The 20,528-nt window shown below is 34.2% G+C and overlaps 1 protein-coding gene across 1 annotated transcript; it reads left to right on the plus strand.

Moving 5' to 3' along the window:
- The first annotated feature begins 556 nt into the window (after positions 1–556).
- On the plus strand, positions 557–8,381 carry LOC133670461 (ABC transporter B family member 19). The gene is made up of 10 exons (XM_062090960.1): positions 557–1,145; positions 1,269–1,323; positions 1,714–1,889; positions 2,309–2,509; positions 2,980–3,239; positions 3,331–3,647; positions 3,728–3,951; positions 4,052–4,871; positions 4,997–5,238; positions 6,951–8,381. Exons 1-10 carry the CDS (start codon positions 894–896, stop codon positions 8,157–8,159), a joined length of 3,756 nt encoding a protein of 1,251 aa, XP_061946944.1. The 5' UTR covers positions 557–893; the 3' UTR covers positions 8,160–8,381.
- Positions 8,382–20,528: the final 12,147 nt, after the last annotated feature.

Raw genomic sequence — 20,528 nt, forward strand, 5'->3', positions numbered from 1 at the left:
ATATATATTTTTTGTGATTTTCTTGAATATTTTTATTAAATTAATTATTCTTTTAATTTACCATATAGTTACATAAAAAATATCAAGACATGATTTTTTAGTTTTTAGTTAAAGTTATTTTTTTATATTATGATAATTTCTTATTTAAACAACTATGCTTCTAATAAAAAAACATGATTTCATTAAAATAAAAAAATATAAAAAAATAAGAAAAAAAGAGTTCTGACTCAAAAACACACTTTTTTTCACCTTGATTTAATTTTTACGGATATTTATTTTAATTAAATTGATTTTTTTATTAGAAAGACCATGCTATTAATAAAAAAACATGTTACTGTAAAATCATACTATGAATAAGAAAAAAAATATTTTTTTTTATAAAATTTGAATCATTAAAATTCGTGTAAATATTAATTTTAATATATCATAATTAAATAAAAATAAGTTTTTAAAATGACCCCCTGTCTTAGCGCGGCATTCAACCCTTGTTCACCTAAAACAACTAGAGAGTTGAGCCCTCCGCTATAAAACTCCTCTCTCACTCGTTAATAATGTGTATATATTCCTTCAAAAACTCCTCACACTCTCCTGTCCCCCCCAGCCCTGTGACCACTAGTCCAACATACTCTCACTTTACTCAAAGCACACTCTCCCTGTCTCTCCCTCTCTATGTTTACTCTGCTCTCCTTTCCCTTCTACACATGCACCTTTTCTTATAGTTCTTCAGAGATCTCTCATCACCTTCAATGGCAATAAGCCCAGTGGTTACTATCTCTCTATATTAACTTTATAAGAATCCTTTTCTTTTTACTACTCTCGAGAGTCAACTCATTGGCGCACAAAACTTTTTCCATATTTTGTTTTTCTGAGGAGAGCTTGGTTCTGGGGCCATAATGGCAGAAACCACAGAAGCTAATAGACCATCATTGCCAGAAGCAGAGAAGAAGAAAGAGCAAAGCTTGCCATTCTATCAGCTTTTCTCATTTGCTGACAAATATGATTGGTTACTTATGATCTCTGGTAGCATAGGAGCCATTATTCATGGCTCTTCAATGCCTGTTTTTTTCCTCTTGTTTGGTGAAATGGTTAATGGGTTTGGCAAGAACCAATCTGATTTGTATAAAATGACTCATGAAGTCTCCAAGGTTTGTTCCTTTTAATTTCATGGATGATTATCTACCTACTCAAAGCTTCTATCTTTGTTCTCTTTTTTCATGTTACTGTTAGATCTCTGAGATCTATTGTTTTTGTTTTCCTTGTGAATGCAGTACGCTCTCTATTTTGTGTATCTTGGTATTGTTGTGTGCCTATCATCCTATGCAGGTATGGTAATTAACATTCATGAACTTTCTTGTTTATCTTCTTCTTGTTATTTTTATACTGAATCCCACTTGGGGGGTGGCCAATGGTTACATATGCGGCTCGTGTAGCCAGTTCACTTCAGACCAGTGGGTGCGTGGCTAAGCCCACGTGGACCATGGACTAGTCTATTTCAACACCCTTATTCACATATCTCCATCACCATGTATCTCTCTTATTCATGTTCATGTACTCTTCTCCTAACATTAATTCTAACTCTTTTAATAACATTAATTCTTTGTTCCATTTTGTGAAGCCCCCCCCCCCCCCCCCCCCCCCCCCCCCCCTCATTTTCATTGTAAAATATTGAGCTGTCAAAGTAACATAAGAATGGGGTTTTTTTTGTTTTACCAGAGATTGCATGCTGGATGTACACTGGAGAAAGGCAAGTGAGTACATTGAGAAAGAAGTATTTAGAAGCAGTTTTGAAACAAGATGTTGGATTCTTTGACACAGATGCTAGAACTGGGGATATTGTCTTTAGTGTCTCAACTGACACACTTCTTGTCCAAGATGCCATTAGTGAGAAGGTTAATTTAACTCCCTCAACTTCAAAGATGCTCTTTTCACTTATTTACTAACCTTCCCTCTTTCTCCCCACCCTTTTATGTTAAAAGTAATTTTTTTCCCCTTGAAAAATTGGGATTTTCTTTTTTTTGTACAGTACGGGTATGGGGGCACAGTATAGTGTTGGGGTTAGAGTTAAATTGCAAAATGATCATTCTTAGACTAGTTGGTTCTCCAATAACACGGGACCCATTATCATCTTATGGAGTTTGACGGAGCATGTTAGCAATTCTGACTTAACGTGCGCCTACATCTCTGTTGGACTTTTGTGATTGGGTTTCTTAGCAGAACCAAAACTAATGGGGACTAATTTAATGCTTATTCAAGGCTAAAACATTTCAAGTACTTTTCTAATTTTTTTTTACTTATTGGAAAATCTCAGGTGGGGAATTTTATACATTATTTATCTACATTTTTAGCCGGGCTAGTGGTTGGTTTTGTGTCCGCGTGGAGGCTGGCATTGCTAAGTGTAGCAGTGATACCAGGAATAGCTTTTGCTGGGGGTTTGTATGCTTATACTCTCACTGGACTCACGTCCAAGAGCCGTGAATCTTATGCGCAGGCCGGTATAATTGCTGAGCAGGTGAGGTTTTATTAGCCTTAAAGTTTAGTAAAGTAAATAAAGCTAATTCAATGTGAATAACTTGTCTAGTTGGTGCTATGTCTTTCCTTGTGAACATAATTTGTCTTGATTCAGACTTCGGATTGATGACAAAGAGAGTACAGTTGTGTTGATATCATGTTAGTTTGTGTAATTTGTTGGGCATGGGAAAGCTTTAAGCTTTGGATTACTTAAATGACCCTTTGTGTTTCAAATGATGTTTTAGCATGTGCAACTTCCTAAAGGGACATTGGCTTTTTCTCTAATTTACTATTTTTGAATCGATCTTGAATTCTATTTTGTCATTTAGGCCCAAATTTTTTCCAAATTGCACTCAAAGACCCTAGTTATGGAAGATGTTGAACTTCGTGTGCTGCATAAATTTTATTGCATAACTATTACATTAGTTGTATTCGTTTTGTCAATCTGAATATATCTGCCATCTGGTGTAGGCTATTGCGCAAGTTCGGACAGTTTACTCTTTTGTTGGTGAGAGCAAAGCCCTGAGTTCTTATACAGATGCAATACAAAACACGTTGAAGCTTGGATACAAGGCTGGAATGGCCAAAGGTTTGGGGCTGGGATGTACCTATGGAATAGCATGCATGTCATGGGCCCTTGTATTCTGGTATGCTGGTGTTTTTATCAGGAATGGACAGACCGATGGAGGGAAAGCATTCACGGCCATTTTCTCTGCAATTGTTGGTGGCATGTAAATATCTAACTGAAACATCATGTTTTTTATTATAGGTATTTAAAGAATCGAAAGTTGGTAATAAATAGAAAATTAATGATTGTTTCAGGAGTCTGGGCCAGTCGTTTTCTAATCTTGGTGCATTTAGCAAAGGTAAAGCAGCTGGATACAAATTGATGGAGATTATCAAGCAAAGGCCTTCCATAACTCAAGATGCCGTAGATGGGAAATGCCTGGCTGAGGTCAACGGAAATATAGAATTCAAGAGTGTAACATTCAGTTACCCATCCAGGCCAGATGTTATTATATTCCGTGATTTCTCAATCTTCTTTCCTGCTGGAAAGACCGTTGCTGTTGTTGGTGGCAGTGGATCAGGAAAAAGCACCGTTGTCTCTCTAATAGAGAGATTTTATGATCCTAATCAGGGTAATTAAGATTTTCTTTTTCTAAGTGGCCTAGAGTAATTACATTGGTTGTCCTTATTTTTTTTTTCAATGGATGAGCAGGGCAAGTTTTGCTGGATAACGTGGACATAAAAACCTTGCAATTAAGATGGCTACGTGATCAGATTGGGTTGGTGAACCAAGAACCTGCACTGTTTGCAACTACTATACTCGAGAACATACGATATGGAAAGCCTGATGCAACAATGGACGAAGTGGAAGCTGCAACTTCTGCTGCAAATGCTCATAGCTTCATTACTTTGCTTCCTAATGGATTCAACACTCAGGTTGGTATATATCAGGCAACATAAATAGAGCAAATATAATTTCACTATCACTAGTTGTCTCAAGGCTCCAGTATGACGTTACACTTCGATCCTGAATCAGGTGGGAGAGCGAGGAGTCCAACTCTCAGGTGGCCAGAAACAGAGGATTGCAATTGCTAGAGCTATGTTGAAGAACCCGAAGATCCTGCTTCTTGATGAAGCAACCAGTGCTCTTGATGCAAGTTCTGAGAGCATTGTTCAAGAAGCATTAGACCGCCTCATGATTGGAAGAACAACTGTAGTTGTTGCGCATCGACTCTCCACCATTAGAAATGTTGATACGATTGCAGTTATTCAGCAAGGGCTAGTTGTTGAGACAGGAACCCATGAAGAACTCATTGCCAAAGCAGGAGCATATGCTTCTCTAATCCGATTCCAAGAAATGGTGAGAAATAGAGACTTTGCTAACCCATCCACTCGCCGGTCACGCTCATCACGACTAAGCCATTCACTTTCAACAAAGTCTCTAAGCTTGCGGTCTGGCAGTTTACGAAACTTGAGCTATTCATACAGCACTGGTGCTGATGGCCGTATTGAGATGATCTCAAATGCTGAAACTGACCGTAAAAACCCCGCACCTGATGGCTATTTCTGCAGGTTGCTAAAGCTGAATGCTCCTGAATGGCCTTATTCGATAATGGGTGCTGTAGGATCCGTGCTTTCTGGGTTTATAGGTCCAACCTTTGCTATTGTGATGAGCAATATGATTGAAGTTTTCTACTATAGAAACCCGGCCTCTATGGAAAGGAAGACAAAAGAATATGTTTTTATATACATTGGTGCTGGTCTTTATGCTGTCGTTGCATACTTGATTCAGCATTACTTCTTCAGCATTATGGGAGAGAACCTCACTACAAGAGTGAGGAGGATGATGCTTGCGGGTAAGAAACTGCTATCATGCTATTTTTTATTTAGCACCGATTCAAAATTATAAACGCTAATGCTTGGTTCCATGAAGAAAATCTCTTGCTCTTGGATCTTAATCTAATTTTGTTCTCTTGATCAGCAATTTTGAGGAATGAAGTTGGATGGTTCGATGAAGAAGAGCATAACTCAAGCCTAGTTGCAGCTCGATTAGCTACCGATGCTGCAGACGTAAAATCTGCAATAGCTGAGAGGATATCCGTCATACTACAAAACATGACTTCTCTCCTCACTTCATTCATAGTTGCTTTCATAGTAGAATGGAGGGTCTCACTTCTCATTTTAGCCACCTTCCCTCTTCTCGTCCTCGCCAACTTTGCCCAGGTAAGTTTCAGTCGTTCAGTTTTACAAAACAATAATGCAAGCATCACCTTTTTACTTGTTTTCTCAAGCATTCTCTGCGAGTCTTGGTCAAACACATTTACCTATCCACAAAGCCACGCTTCACTCGAGAGGGCTCAACAAGGGCAAAAGAGTAAACCAAGAGAAATCTCATTGCTGACACTGGAATCTATTTAACTTGCTCTCACCACTAGACGACAAAAGCTAAGACAACACGCATCAGACCCCTCTGCCAAGCACGTGCTCTCTTCTGCAAATCCTGTGCATTAACTCCTAAAAAATCCCAACACATAAAATATTTTGAACTTTGAGGTCATACATAAATAACAGTGAACATTAAAAATAGCCAAGATTCCATCAACTTCAATGCCACTGAAAAGTGTTATTCTCTAACTAAAATCTCGAGGCCGTGACCTTATCACACGCCTTTTTCCTTTGATCATTCTTATCCCAGTCAAATCTCAACATGTCTTGTTTCTATCATTCTATGTTTTTTTCTTGTCTGTTCATATTTATTTTTACGCTATCCTATCTTGGATTTTTACCATGCACCGACACCGCTCCATGCAGTGTGTAGAAGTCAGTCTAGGTACGCGGGCCATTTTCTTTGAAGTCCTGCTATTATCTTTTGTTTACTACTGTATTTTCCTAGTAGACTAGTCACCCCCGAGCGAGCGTTTCAAGGGATTCTTGGCCCGTGAATCGCATTATTTATGACACATTTTCTGCCAGATATGTTTTCTTCCTTTGTTTTTCCTGCTGGGCTATTTTGTGTCTTTCATTTTCTTGTTTACCTTTCCTGGAGACTGTCAGGCTGTGACAGTCAACAGTAACATGGCAGGGACACCACCCTATCCCGGTCCTGCATTATTGTCTTCTAGGTTGTGGGCTTTGTCGTTTTGAATTTCTGGAGGGTTTTCCATGTTCTGGGCTAGTTTTCAAACAGTGGACTAGACTGGACTGGACTTGGCACAACTGCTCAGTACAGACAGTGACAGTGGTGCTCTAAGCTCGCGCATGCTATATGCAGTCACACAAGTTTGATTGCTTGCGGAAATACCTGAAATATGCAGTTTAGTGGACAAAAGAAAGTCTTGTAAATGTCCTGGTAATACAGGAGGAGACTGTTAACCTGCTTTAGCTCTACTTCAAGTGGGTTCCATTCACTATTGAGTGTAAAATCCTGTTGAAGTATCCACCTGCTATTTCACTTGAGTACACACATTGACTCCGTCAACCCCAAAAGTAAAAATAAACATGGAAACAACTACTGTGTAGTTGCTGATTAATAACCAAAAATGTCTTTTGTAGATTAAAATACTAATTGATGCTGGGTGTAACTTGGGAAGATTTTTAACTGACCAATGAAAGGGAAGAGAAGAACTAAAAAAATGTTCAGACCATCTCATTTTGTTCATGATTGCTTTATTTATTCATATAATAAAGTAACTTTGCTCAAATAATCTGGGACAACCTCATAGGAATTCGTTCTTGAAAGGATGTACCACATATAAGTTGTTTTTTTTATCTTTTTTTAGTTTAGCAAACTGAACTGAGTTCATTTCCTCTTTGATTGTATTTTTTTCGGAAGACATCTATCTTCAATAGTTCGAATGTTTGTTTAAGATTACAGACAAGAATTCATAAATGTGATTTTGATAATACTTAATTTTGTTATTGTCTTGATCACACAGCAACTCTCTCTCAAAGGATTTGCTGGAGACACAGCCAAGGCCCATGCAAAGACTAGCATGATTGCTGGTGAGGGGGTGAGCAATATCCGAACTGTTGCAGCCTTCAATGCCCAAGGCAAGGTCCTCTCTCTGTTCTGCCATGAGCTTCGTGTTCCGCAGCTTCATAGCCTACGTCGAAGTCAAACTTCTGGCCTCCTCTTTGGCCTCTCTCAGCTTGCTCTTTATGGTTCTGAAGCTCTTATTCTGTGGTACGGTGCTCACCTTGTTAGCAAAGGGGTTTCCACATTCTCAAAGGTCATTAAGGTTTTCGTGGTACTGGTCATCACAGCTAATTCAGTTGCAGAAACTGTTAGTCTTGCCCCTGAGATTATCAGGGGTGGCGAAGCTGTTGGTTCTGTTTTTTCAATTTTGGAACGTTCTACTAAGATTGACCCTGATGATTCTGAGGCTGAGCCTGTTGAATCACTTCGTGGGGAAATTGAACTTAGACATGTTGATTTCGCATACCCTTCTCGACCTGATGTTCCTGTGTTCAAGGACTTGAACCTTAGAATCCGAGCTGGCCAAAGCCAGGCCCTTGTTGGTGCTAGTGGGTGTGGAAAAAGTTCAGTGATCTCGTTGATTGAACGATTCTATGATCCTATGGCGGGGAAGGTTATGATTGATGGGAAGGATATTCGACGATTGAATTTGAAGTCTCTTAGGCTTAAAATTGGATTGGTGCAACAAGAGCCAGCGCTATTTGCAGCAAGCATTTTCGATAACATTGCCTATGGAAAAGACGGTGCAACTGAAGCTGAAGTAATTGAAGCCGCTCGAGCTGCCAATGTGCACGGGTTTGTTAGTGCATTGCCTGATGGATATAAAACGCCAGTTGGTGAGAGAGGAGTTCAGCTGTCTGGGGGTCAAAAACAAAGAATCGCAATAGCTAGGGCTGTTCTTAAGGACCCAGCAATCCTACTACTGGATGAGGCTACAAGTGCACTTGATGCCGAATCAGAATGTGTGCTACAAGAAGCACTCGAGAGGCTAATGAGGGGCCGAACCACAGTGCTTGTGGCTCATCGTTTATCCACCATTAGAGGGGTGGATAGCATTGGAGTTGTGCAGGATGGGCGGATTGTGGAGCAAGGCAGCCATTCCGAACTGGTTAGCCGGCCCGACGGGGCTTACTTTAGACTTTTGCAGCTACAGCACCATCACATATGAGAGAGGATTTTGATTGAAGCAGCATGGCCTTGTTGATTGTTAATTATGTTTGGGGTTCCATTAACCTTGTGTTTCTATTTTTCTTTCTTTTTTTTTGGACGATGATGACAGTTGTAGATATGGTAATGTGGAGACTACATCTTGAAGAAAACTATCCCATCTCCAGATGGGGTAGCATATGTTTAAATATAAATATCTAAGGGTGCATATCCATGTTGTCTATCTGGTTATTGCCACCAACCGATTAGCTTTTCCTCCTCTCAAGTGTTGCTTTATAGCAGTGAAACAGCAACCCCAAGTAATCATGCTTCTAGCTCCCATTGGAAACCTTTTCTAGCTGTTGCTTTCCCCATATTGCATGTGATTGTGAGTGTTCTTTTCGATTTGGGGTAAGAGACACTCTATTTTTTTATCCGTCCTGTGAGTTGAAGGCCCACATGAATCATTGGGCAGTTAAACAGCAGCAAAAAACTAGTTTATCACCTATTAGCAGAAGGGAGACATATTCATTCCAGGCAAATGATATGAATTATTATTGTAAAGAAAGAAGCGGGTGAAAATCTCGTCAGTTGTAAAGTATACGCATGTGTTTCAAAAGTGTGGATCATGATGCAGGAGGGGCGCATTACGGGCCCAGCTATGTGCAATTTTTTGAGTGCACTCGTATGCAAGTGTAGTGCCCCTTTTCCATATATAATTTGATTTTCCCGAGTTCTTAGATCTTGAAGCCAAGAAAGCTTCTTTTCCTATCAGATTGGTTATTATTATGTTCGCCTAAAAGGATTCTACCATGGGTGTACTTGCTCTGTAACAAAGGGGGAGGTCCAGGGCCCTCCTTACAATTCTTGAACGCACATCTCTCCACTTTGCCAGGAAGATGCGGGCTAAAAGTAGAAAAACCAGGGATTGGATAGAAACAGAAGCAGGAATGGGATTCCTGGAGAAATGGCAAGGTGGAAAGAAATTAGGGCCCTACAGAGAGCTGATTCAGGGGGGCACATGGGGAAGATGATGAATCATGTCAGTCTTCAGTGGATCAGTCGCATTATATGTGCTTGCTACTCTCATCTGCTAAATAATTTAATTTAACATGAAGCTAAAGGCTGTGGCCCCACACAATTATTTGCATATAGTAACTAAGTTGTAGCTTTCTTTTTCATTATTACTCGCAGCACCATTCATGGGGTCCTCCCTCCCATAAACATTGCCTCCTCCGCAACCCTGTCATGTGTAGCCGTCAAGATAATCCAAGCCCTGAGATGCCAAAACATTTCTTGTGGTGCCGCAAATTTACATGGTGAGATCTTGTCCACCCACTTGCACAGGAGATCTGGATTTACTTGGTGTTTTACCTTCCTTGTTATCACATAACTTCAGCTTGAAAGATCCATCTCCAGAAGAAGGGAGGGACACGTCACATGGGGAAAATGCTGGCGGACTCGGAGGTGGATGCCTCATGCCCCTTAGATTCTAGAGGGGTCATCTCTGTACATCTTAGCCGTATTGTCTATTTCCTGAGTCTACAAATGTTGACTGTTTGTCGTAAGAGAGTGGTACCTACTGTTCTGGTTTTTAATTTACAGAACAAATGGGATTTGATAGGGTGTTTTCGAGATCTAAAATATTTTTTATTTTAAAAATATATTTAAATCATATTAATTTTTTAAAAATATTTTCACATCAGTATATTAAAATAATTTAAAAATAAAAAAATTAATTTTTTGCACAAGCAATATTCAGCAACAAAAACAAAAATGGCCTCACATTATGTAAGGCATGCTGCCCCAAACACCAAATTCAATCATAACAAAGAATTCCTATTATGATTGTTTATGATTGTGGGGGTAACGGTAATTTTGTAACCTTGACCAATCATTTTCATTTGTATAGTATACAAAATGAAGGATTAAATTTCAGACGAAGATATCCTTGTGAAGCATGTTAATTACGAGCACATAAATGTTTAGGATTAATTTGAAGCATTTTAAAACAAAAATTCAAAATTTTAGAGAAATATAGTCAAACCACACTTCCAAACGATATCTAAAAAAATTAAATACTTTACACAAAGAGAGAGAGATTTTCCTTAGAGTCTGCATTTAAAAAATGCATGAAGAATTTATTTTGCATCTAACATGTATTATTATTATTAGTATAATTATCATTTCACTCTTAAAAAAAAACAATGATCTTTGTGTTGATGGTAAATTGTCTTTTCTTGACCCATTAATCATTACAAGACTTCATCTAGATAATTTGGGTTTTTTTCACCTTTTAAATGCACAATGTTTATTTACTTTAAAAAACAAAATATTTTAAAAGGTTGCATGTTTTAAAAGCACAATGTAAAAACTATATTGCCCTTACATGCCAAAATTATTAAACTTATATCAATGAGTTTTTTATTTTATTATATTTTATTGTTTTTTAATAAACAATTTAATAAAGGGGCGTTTTGGTTTTTTTAATAGTATAAATATTATTAAAAAAATTCTTCGCGCATGGGTGTCACTCCACTTCCAAATGCTACCTTCAAGGATGGCATTAAAAGCACCTTGCTATTATCTTTTCATTGGTGTAGTGCATATGCACGTCGACATCGTAGTTGGGCTCCGATAAACATTTCTCTTTTCCTCCCCTTTTTCTCTCCCTTCCCCTTCTAAAATATAAAGGTGTCATTTATTTATTTTTGTTTCTACTTTGATTCTTATTATTTTAATTGTTTTTTTATTTTGTTTTTCAATTTTACCCCTCATCATTTTTTTTCATTTTATTTTTAATATCAAAATTGATCCTTATTCTTTCAATTGTTGTTTGTTTATTTTTAATCATTTTTCTAATTGAATTTTATTTTCAATTTCATCCATCAATATTTTATTTCAAATTATTTGTATCGAAAATAGTCCCTGTTCTTTTAGTTGTCACTTATTTTGTTTTAGATTTTTTTATTTTTTTTAATTTCATCTCTTAGAATTTTTATGATTTGGAATTTTGCCTTGTTATTTTTTAGGGTTTGTTTTTTATAGGGTTAGTTTTGGGCTCATGACCAGGGTCATGAGTTTTAAAGGTTAACATGGATTAATTTTGGTCTGTTTTTTAGGTCATTTTTTTATTTTTTTTAATTTCATCCTTCAACATTTGATTTATTGAAAATTTTTTTTCTTGTTTTTTTTTCCAATTTCCTTTCTATGGGGGGTTATCACAATCTTGTGTCCATGGTCACGGGGTTAATGGGTTAACTTGGGTTGACTCATCTGTTTTTTTTCATTGTTTATTTTTTTTTTTTCAGTTCTGTCCTTCAACATTTAGTTGTTTGATATTTGAGTTTTGATAGTTTTATTTAGTTTGCTTTTAATAGGGTTATCTTAGTATCATGACCAGGTTATATATTTGGCATGCTAATTCAGATGGGCTTGAGTTAGGCTTTCTTGCCTTTCTTACGTTCTTCATTTTTTTTCCAGTTTATTTATTGATGTTGGATTTTTTTTATTCATATGATTTGAATTAATCAAACTTATTAAATATAATTGAGTCAATGACCTGTTTTTTTAGGAATGCTTGCATTACTTTAGCATCAATGTTTTACGCTGGAAAAAATTTAGGTCAACTTGTGGTGTAGTGTGTATTAATAATGTATATGCCTAGTAGCCAATCAGTTGGTTACACATGACATTGACTTTATTCATGTAAATATATTTAATGTTTTTTTAATAAAGACTTATTTATCTTTAATATTCATGAAATATTTGATTAATAAATTTAGGGTAAAGATAAAGTCATTGGAATAAAAATACTTTGCAAAGGAAATTATAAATTTGTTATAATTTTGAGATTTTTATTATATCAAAATTTTATTTCTAAAATGCTCATCGTTAATGCTTTATTAAGACTGAATATTAATTAGAGTTGTTAAAACTGATACATATTATGTTCTTTTTTTTTATGAAAGGAAACAATTGTTCTTATAAGTTGAGATGTGAAGGATACCTATAACTAATATATAGGTGCTTATCAAATGAAATTTATACTGAACTGATCCACATGAGAATTCTATATGAAGAGATCACTTGTTTCTATGAAAAGTCTCACGTGACGGTTGTGTAAGTGATCCTTAAACTTGAGATCACTAAGTTATCTTATATGAAGAGCGTTATGTTTTGATCATGCTACGTGTTGTCCTAATTAAAGGTAACAAACATGAAGATATTAAGTATAACATGAACTATATGAATGTATTTAAGTAATCAAGAAAGAATTCATCACCCTAGGTGAATCAGAAAAAAACATTTCATCTATTCTTAAATAGTATTGATTGTAAATCTTTGCACAAGGTGAAATGAAATTTAAAAAAGAGAGTTTCAAATCTTATTCAAAGAATTAATGACTATGATGTTAAGAACAAACATGATTTGATATAGTAAACACAATTCATGCTATAATGTCTAAATCAAAATATTGTTGATGAAAGCATAATAATTACACTGAGAAACTGATCACTGAAAGGTTAAGTCAAACCACTTGTCACTTTCCTACTATTTAGAAAATCATGATAGGTTACTAGACATTATAATTGATCTTCAAATATAAATCAATCAAATGTTAAATTGATAATAAATTAACTTGTTTAATTTATTTAATCCTATTTTATTTAGGATTATAACTAATATCTGGGTTAACTTATTAGGAAACTTGATGAGTCATACACATAAAAATCATTAGTCAGAAATTAAAATGGGATGATTAATCAAATTTGACTTGATTATAAATTAGTTTTAAAAATTCAAGACTATAGTGTAATTAATACAAGGGATTACAATTTTAGACCTAGAAAAAACAAGTAAGGACTTGATTGAATAAATTTCTAAAATTATACTGAAATAATATGTGATATTATTCAGGGGGCAAATTGATATTTTATTATTTGTAAGGTATTTAGGTTTTCCTATAAATATAATATTATGCCTATTATTTTCTGTACTCTTAAGCAAAGAGAAAAACTATGTAAATTACAAAACACATAAAAAATAGAGCTAACACTAAAAAACATAGCCATCTCTCTCTTCTAAAAGGGTTTATGAGATTTCTCATTGGTGGTTTAAATAGATTACCGTTAGAGGCCGAACACTTGGATGACTTATGGCTTGCGACAACTCAGCCTCAAAACAATTATTCTTATGTTAACACCTCTATCATATACCAAGCTAATATCTATAGTACCTCTAAGATAATAGAGTATTCATTTCATAGTCTGTTAATGAACTTTACCAGGATTTCCCATAAACTTGCTAACAACATGTGAAATGACTAGACGAGTATAGATCATCATAACATACATAATGCTTTCAATTGCACCTGATATGTGCTCCTTCTCCTCATCGATTTCTGGTTATAAACCTAAAAATAAATTGAAATGGGATGCCAATAGAGTACTCTCTGGCTTGCAATCTTGCATATTAAAATGCTTAAGTACCTTTTCAAAATACTTCATTTGTGATAAGTATAACTTGCCAATGCTTTTATCTTTGTGTATTTTTTTACCTAAAATATTCTTAGTTGTACCTAGATCTTTCATTTCAAACTCACCACTTAATTGATTCTTTAAATATTGATCTCAGACATATTCTTGGAGGAAATTAATATGTCATCAACATACAATAATAAGTACACAAATGAACCATTTAAGAGCTTCCTGAAAGACACTTAACTATCATAATCACTCCTAAAGTAACCATGTCCAAGAATGAAATTATCAAAGCTTTTATTCCACTATATTGGTGATTACTTCAAGCCATACAATGAATTTTTAAATAAGTATACATGGTCTTATTTAACTTGAGTAATAAAACCCTTTAGTTGATGTATATAAATACTCTTCTCCAACTCATCATATAGAAAAATTATTTTGACATCTAACTGCTCAAGCTTTCAGTCAAACAAAGCAATCATAATAAGCAATACCTGGATGAAACTATCCTTCATAATTAGAGAGAACACTTTGTTAAAGTCAACATGTTTTCTTTATATAAAACCTTTAGCAACTAAACATGTTTTAAACCTTTCATCCTCAACCCTTGGGATTCTATCTTTCCTTTTGTAAACCAATTTACACTCAATAATATTCTAGTTATTATAAAGAGACTTAATCTTCTCATTTATAACAAATATCCACTAAGAAGATTCTTTCCAAAAAACTACCTCTTTATAAGAACAAAAATTATGATCATCAAGATTCTTTATAACATTCAAGGAAAAATCAACTAAATTAGCATAACCGTACTTAATCGGTGTTTTTATTTGACTTTTTTTGTCTTTCTGTAGCAATACTGTAAGATAATTTTTTAGGTGCATTTTTAATAACAATATCCTGTACCATTTCCTTAACTGAAGCATTTTCTTGCATTGTCTCTGAAGCTCTAACCTTAAGCTCCACTTGTTTACAATCACTTTGGTTTATTTCAATATCAATACTAGCTGATTCATTTTCCTTATGAAACATAGCAGGCCCATCAAAGGTCAAATCCTTATTAGTAATAAACTTAGATGACTTGGGATCAATACATCACAATAGATATCCCTTTACCCCAAATGCATAGCCTAGGAATATGAATTTTCATGCTCTTAACCCAAGTTTATCTTCCTTAACATAAGCATAAGTAGGATAACCAAATATTTATAGTATAGAGTAATTAACAGGAGAACTAGATCATACTTCATATAGAGTCTTCAACTCTAAAATTACCGATGAAGATTTATTCACCATATAATAAGCTATGTCAACTACTTCAACCTAAAAGCCATTGACAATCTAGCTTGTGAAAGCATACAACATGCTATTTTTAAGAGTGTTCTATTCATATATTCTATAATATTATTTTATTGTGGTGTGTTCCTAAGAGTGTGATGTCTAGTAATTTTTTTATTCTTGCAAAACTCATCAAACTCACCTGAGTAAAATTCCAAACCATTATCAATTCTTAAAAGCTTGACCAGTCTATTTCTTAATCAAGGTTTTTTTTATTGCTTGAAAGTAACAAACATATCACTCTTTCTATTTAGAAAATACTTTCAAACCTTCATAGAGTAGTTATCAATAAATATAAACAAATATTGTGCTCCACCTTTTGATATAACAGGAGAAAAACTCTAAAGGTCAAAATGAATATAACTAACAGTACCTTTGATATGATAAATAGTCGTACTAATCTCACCCTACACTGTTTACAATAAACACGATGCTCACATAACTTGAATTTATATATTTTATATCCACATAACAAATCTTATTTGCTTAACTTTATCATTCTCCTCTCACTTACATGTCCTAGTCGTTATAACCAAATAAAAACATTATCTGAATCAACCACAAATGATACACTAGCTAAATCAATAATTATTAAACCTTGAAGATGGTAAAAATCATTACCCAACTTTTCTTTTATCACGACAAGAGCACCTTTATAAAACCTCTAGAACTCCACCTCTAGTAGAATAAACATAAATTTGAAAATCAATAAAACTCAAAGAAATTAATTTTTTTCATCTCTAGAACATGTTGAACCTTTAGTGTCCTAACAATATTATCATATATTCTGATTCGAATTATACCTACACCAATAACAAAAAGTCCTTTATTTTGTCTCCTAATAAAATAATAGCATTACCAACTTTATAAGTGTCAAATTAACTTCTATTAGGAAAATTATGAAATGTGCAAGCCAAAATAAAAACCCACCCATCACTTGAGTTACCAACAGACATAACTAGAACACTTTCAACATCATAAAAAACCTCCTTCACTAGCAATATTTGAAACATCAAATGTGTTTTCATTCTTTCCTTTATCTTTTTACTTAACACAATTCTTCTTAAAATACTTTATTTTATGACATTTAAAGCGTTTAATTTTTCTAGATTTTGATTTTGATTTAGATCTGCCTTCACTACCTGAATTATTACTATTGTTATTATTATTTGTTACCTCACACAATTAAACCCTTTGCATGATCATCATCATGACTCCATAACACTGGTTTTTTCAACTCCCTAGAGTTTAAAGAAGTTTTGACATCTTTTGAACTAATATTATTGTTTCCTTACAACAAAGCAGCAATAAAATGATCAGAAGATGGAGTTAACAAACACAATAAAATCAAAACTTGGTCATAATCTTCAACCTTAACATCAATATTTCACAAATCTAAAATTACTTTATTGAATTTATGAATATGATCTTTAATGAGCATACCTTCTTTCATCTTGAAAGTATACAGGTGATGTTTCAAATACAATCAGTTCATCAAGGATTTGTTCATATAAACTTTATCCACAATCCAATAATTGTAGTCTCCTCAATAACCTTTCTCATAACCTCATTAGACAAACACAACTAAATTGCACTAAGCACTTGTTCCATGAGATATTTTTTATCCTTATCATCCATTCTCTTAGGAAAACAATCTATACCTTTCAATACCTTAAATAAACCTTGTTGAACTAATAAGTCATGCATCTTAATACGCCACAGATTGAAGTCATTCATACCATTAAATTTCTCTACATCAAACTTCATCATCAATGTTACTTTTATTGCCATCACGAAAGCCAACTAATAACAAAGCAAATTATGATACTAATTTATTGTGGAAACAACCCTAGAATTTCAAACCAATTAGCGAATGGAAAAATATAAAATAACAAGCACAATCAATCACATAAAAGTACACAAGAAATTTACATGATTCAACAACTTAAACCTACTCCATAGACAAGACGATTAGGAAAATTCATAATGAGAAAGCAGAAGATTACAAGGTGTTTCTTTAAATTACTGTCTCACCTAAAATCTCAAATTAACTTAAAACTCACATTTTCTCTTTTCTCTTTAGCTACTAAAGTGTAGAGAATGAAGATGTTTGGAAACAAGCCTTAACCCTAAAATATAATAACTGTAGGCTTTTATATAAGAACTAAGTACATGAATATTTATTTTCTTACTTGTATCCATAATCTAAGACAAACCCAACGTGTAATTTTTGGCAAGACTGAATTGGAAAAGGAGAAAGATAAAACAGGTGTAGGATTCATTTGAACCCTAAGCCTTGACTAAGTGTGAGCAAGGATGCAAAGATCCATTATAAGTGTGCATAAAATTGGACTCAAGTCCATAAATTTTTTTTCTTCCAAATTTAGCTTGAAATCCCATCAATAATAAAAATGAGTGTTAAGCCTTACAAAATCAGCAAACAACAAGAGCTTAATACCCATTGCAATATGAGCAAGAACATGGACTCCAAGAGAAACATTATGCGCCATATTAACAAAGGTAGTATGCGTTTCTATTACACTCCCTTTTAACGTGTGCCTGATCATAACCTGCCAATCACCATTCAACAATCTTTAAATGCCCAACAAAATAAGATCACTTAAAAGAGAAAAACGTATTGAAAGGTATATTAACTTTCCAAAATTATAAGGAATTAATCTAAAAAACTATCAAGATAAATCACTAGATCTCTTAAAGTAATTTAATAGATTGATTGATTTATTATTGATTTTTTTTAATGTATGATCCATTATAAATATAGATTATTTGTTATCTTTTCAATGAGAACAAACCAACATTTCTACAATATATAGTTCTTTGTGGCTCTGTGTTCGTGGAGTAGGCCACCATATCTAAATCATGCTAATTTTTCAATTTTTTTTTCAATTTTCACTAATTAAATTTTCAGATGATATCAATGTTACTTTGATTTTTTGGGTTAATAACTTCCATCATCATCGACTTTCAATATTTATGAAACAACCACATTTCTATATTAATATCTGGCCATATGTTATTTTCAATCAAGTTTTAGCTAACTTCGAGCTCAATATAATTTTCTAGCAAAATTTATGATGGCTTTCAACATTCACTTAGCTTACATTATTTTTTAAGCCAAATTTCTTATGGTATTAGGCTTTTGTTCTTTCCAACCTTATTTTCATTGGTTATCAATATCTATTCAGCTTTTGGAGAGTTTTATGACAAACTTGTATCCATCTATAATATCATTATTTGCAAGATAATCACCTTTTTTTTTAAATTATATGACGTTGTAGTGATCATCCTCCTAGATTAGTATAGGAATGTGTGGAAAGAACAATGAATTCCTATTTTTTTATGGTTTAAAAAGGATATAAGTCGCCACCTAGTATTTTGATCACTAGGAACTCTAACTGATCTTTAGAGAGAGAACTAATTGTGTATTGAGAGGATAATATCACCCAAGTACACCTTACCTAAGATAATTTGCATAGCTAATTTGTCTAATTATTACTAAGATTCTGTTGTGTTTTTCTAACAATTAGCATGTCTATTGATGATTAAAATGAGTCCACCCCAATAAGGATGACCATAATTTTATGGGTCAAGCCTGGTTATTCTAAAATCAATTTTTTTGTATTTTTTAATATTAGAAATATGTTTTATTTAAAAGTTTATATTTTTTAATATTAAAAATGAACAATTTTTTTTTTTGTGTTTTTAAAATTTAGGCTAAGTTCTCATGACTTTAATAAACTTGCTATTAAATTCATGATGCATGCAAAAAAAAAATTATTTTTTTAATATTTTCTGTATTTTTAAAGAATGCTAAATTATGCAATGTATTTCTTTTGTTTTTGTTTTCTTTTATATTTGTTTTGTATTATATTTTTTGATTTAGAATGCTTATATGATTTTTTTTTGAGAAACATAGTGACATGCACAATTTGAAATGGATATTTTTATGAAATATTATTTTCTATTTTGTTATTTTTTTATAAAAGAAAAGCTTGAAAATAAAATAATAAACTAACGTAAATGAAAAATGCAAAGAAAGTGTTCACACGTAAAAAAATAAAACATGGATGCAAACAAAGTCTAGGGTTCAAGCTCATCACAAAAACAGAGCCTACTTGGATAAAGACCACATCCCAGCCCACAAACACATTAATTGTAAAGGAAGAGAAAGGCTTATACCTATGACCAATCCACCAACCAAACATATAAAACCGTTCAAAGCTGATGCATCCAGAAAGCCTGATCCGAAGGCAGAAGCCAAGAAGGCTGCCAGGGCTGTGAAATCAGGGCCAACATTTTAGGGCGAGAAAAAGAAGAAGAAGATCTGGGTAAGGTTATACTTCACCATCCCAGGACATTGAAGAAGGAGAAGAATCCCAAGTATCCACGCATCAGTGCAACACCTAGAAACAAGTTGGACCACTATTAGATTTTGAAGTATCCACTTACCAGTGATGACAGTTTGATCAAATTCGGAGTGGTTTGATCAGAGACACGAGAGCAAGAGCTTCCACGGGCTTCTCCAGCCTCGCGTTAGCAGCTGAGATTTATGCAGTGCACTCCCGATGTATCACCAAGCAATTGTAGAAATTGCCTACAACAATTCATAGCTTACTATAAACGTTGTTGCAACTGGCAGCAAGGAGGTTATGCCCAGAAACCAAACTGTGTCTTTCGGTGGGATTTATATCCCTTCTTAAACTTCCTTCCTCGGGTAAGATCTCCATTTCCATCATCCCCTCTGTTTATTATTAGTTTGTTGTTGGGTCAGTTCCTTAAGTTTAGTTTGGAGGGGGCTTTTTATGCATCAGCTTTGAACGGAGACATTGTAGCATCCACTTCTCAAACACCACTACACATTAGTTAATAGTTGCTGCAGCTGTGAACCAGGGTTTCTCCACTAGTAGCTACTAGACAGTCACGAGGGTGAGAGAGGTTTGTTTTGGAGGTGGTTTTGGGGTCACTTTTGACTATAAATAATTGTAGAGATGGGTTACTATGAATGTCAGAGGTTGGAAGACGAGGGAGGCTAGTTCAAGTACGGTGGCAGCCATGAGTTGGTAGATAAAAAAGGAATGTTTGACCATTGATTACAACTTAGGAACAAAGCTTGTCCTGTTCCCAGCTTGCAAAAAAAGTTACTCGAAGCTTATGGAAATTTTGGCAATTACAGTACAAGTTTGTTGTGATTTTTTTTTTGAATTTTTGGGGCAAAGGAAGTTGATAGAAACGGTTGGAGTTGGATAGTAACATTATGGATATTATTTATTGATTTAGAGAAGAGGGTGCAGAAGAGTTAAGATGAGCACAATTAATATGTTTTTCATGATCTGTAATTAGGATGAGTCATTGTGGTAATTTTTTGGAATTTTTAAAGATAAAAAAATGATTGTGATGGTTGGATTTTATTAAGGAAAATTATTACTATATTTTAGGAAAATTTTGTGGCAAGAGGATGGGGGGTCAGAATCGGATTGAAACATTACAACTCAAGCAACATTTTAAGGTTAAATGAATAAGAAAATGAATAGTAACTGAACAACATA

Source organism: Populus nigra, chromosome 13 (genome assembly GCF_951802175.1).
Source record: "Populus nigra chromosome 13, ddPopNigr1.1, whole genome shotgun sequence".
Lineage (NCBI taxonomy): Eukaryota > Viridiplantae > Streptophyta > Magnoliopsida > Malpighiales > Salicaceae > Populus > Populus nigra.

Excerpts from the sequence above, each read along its gene's own strand:
- LOC133670461 (XM_062090960.1), top strand. The coding sequence starts at position 894 with ATGGCAGAAACCACAGAAGCTAATAGACCATCATTGCCAGAAGCAGAG. Across the intron at positions 1,146-1,268 it reads TGACTCATGAAGTCTCCAAG|TACGCTCTCTATTTTGTGTA; the intron begins GTTTGTTCCTTT and ends TTGTGAATGCAG. Across the intron at positions 3,648-3,727 it reads ATTTTATGATCCTAATCAGG|GGCAAGTTTTGCTGGATAAC; the intron begins GTAATTAAGATT and ends ATGGATGAGCAG.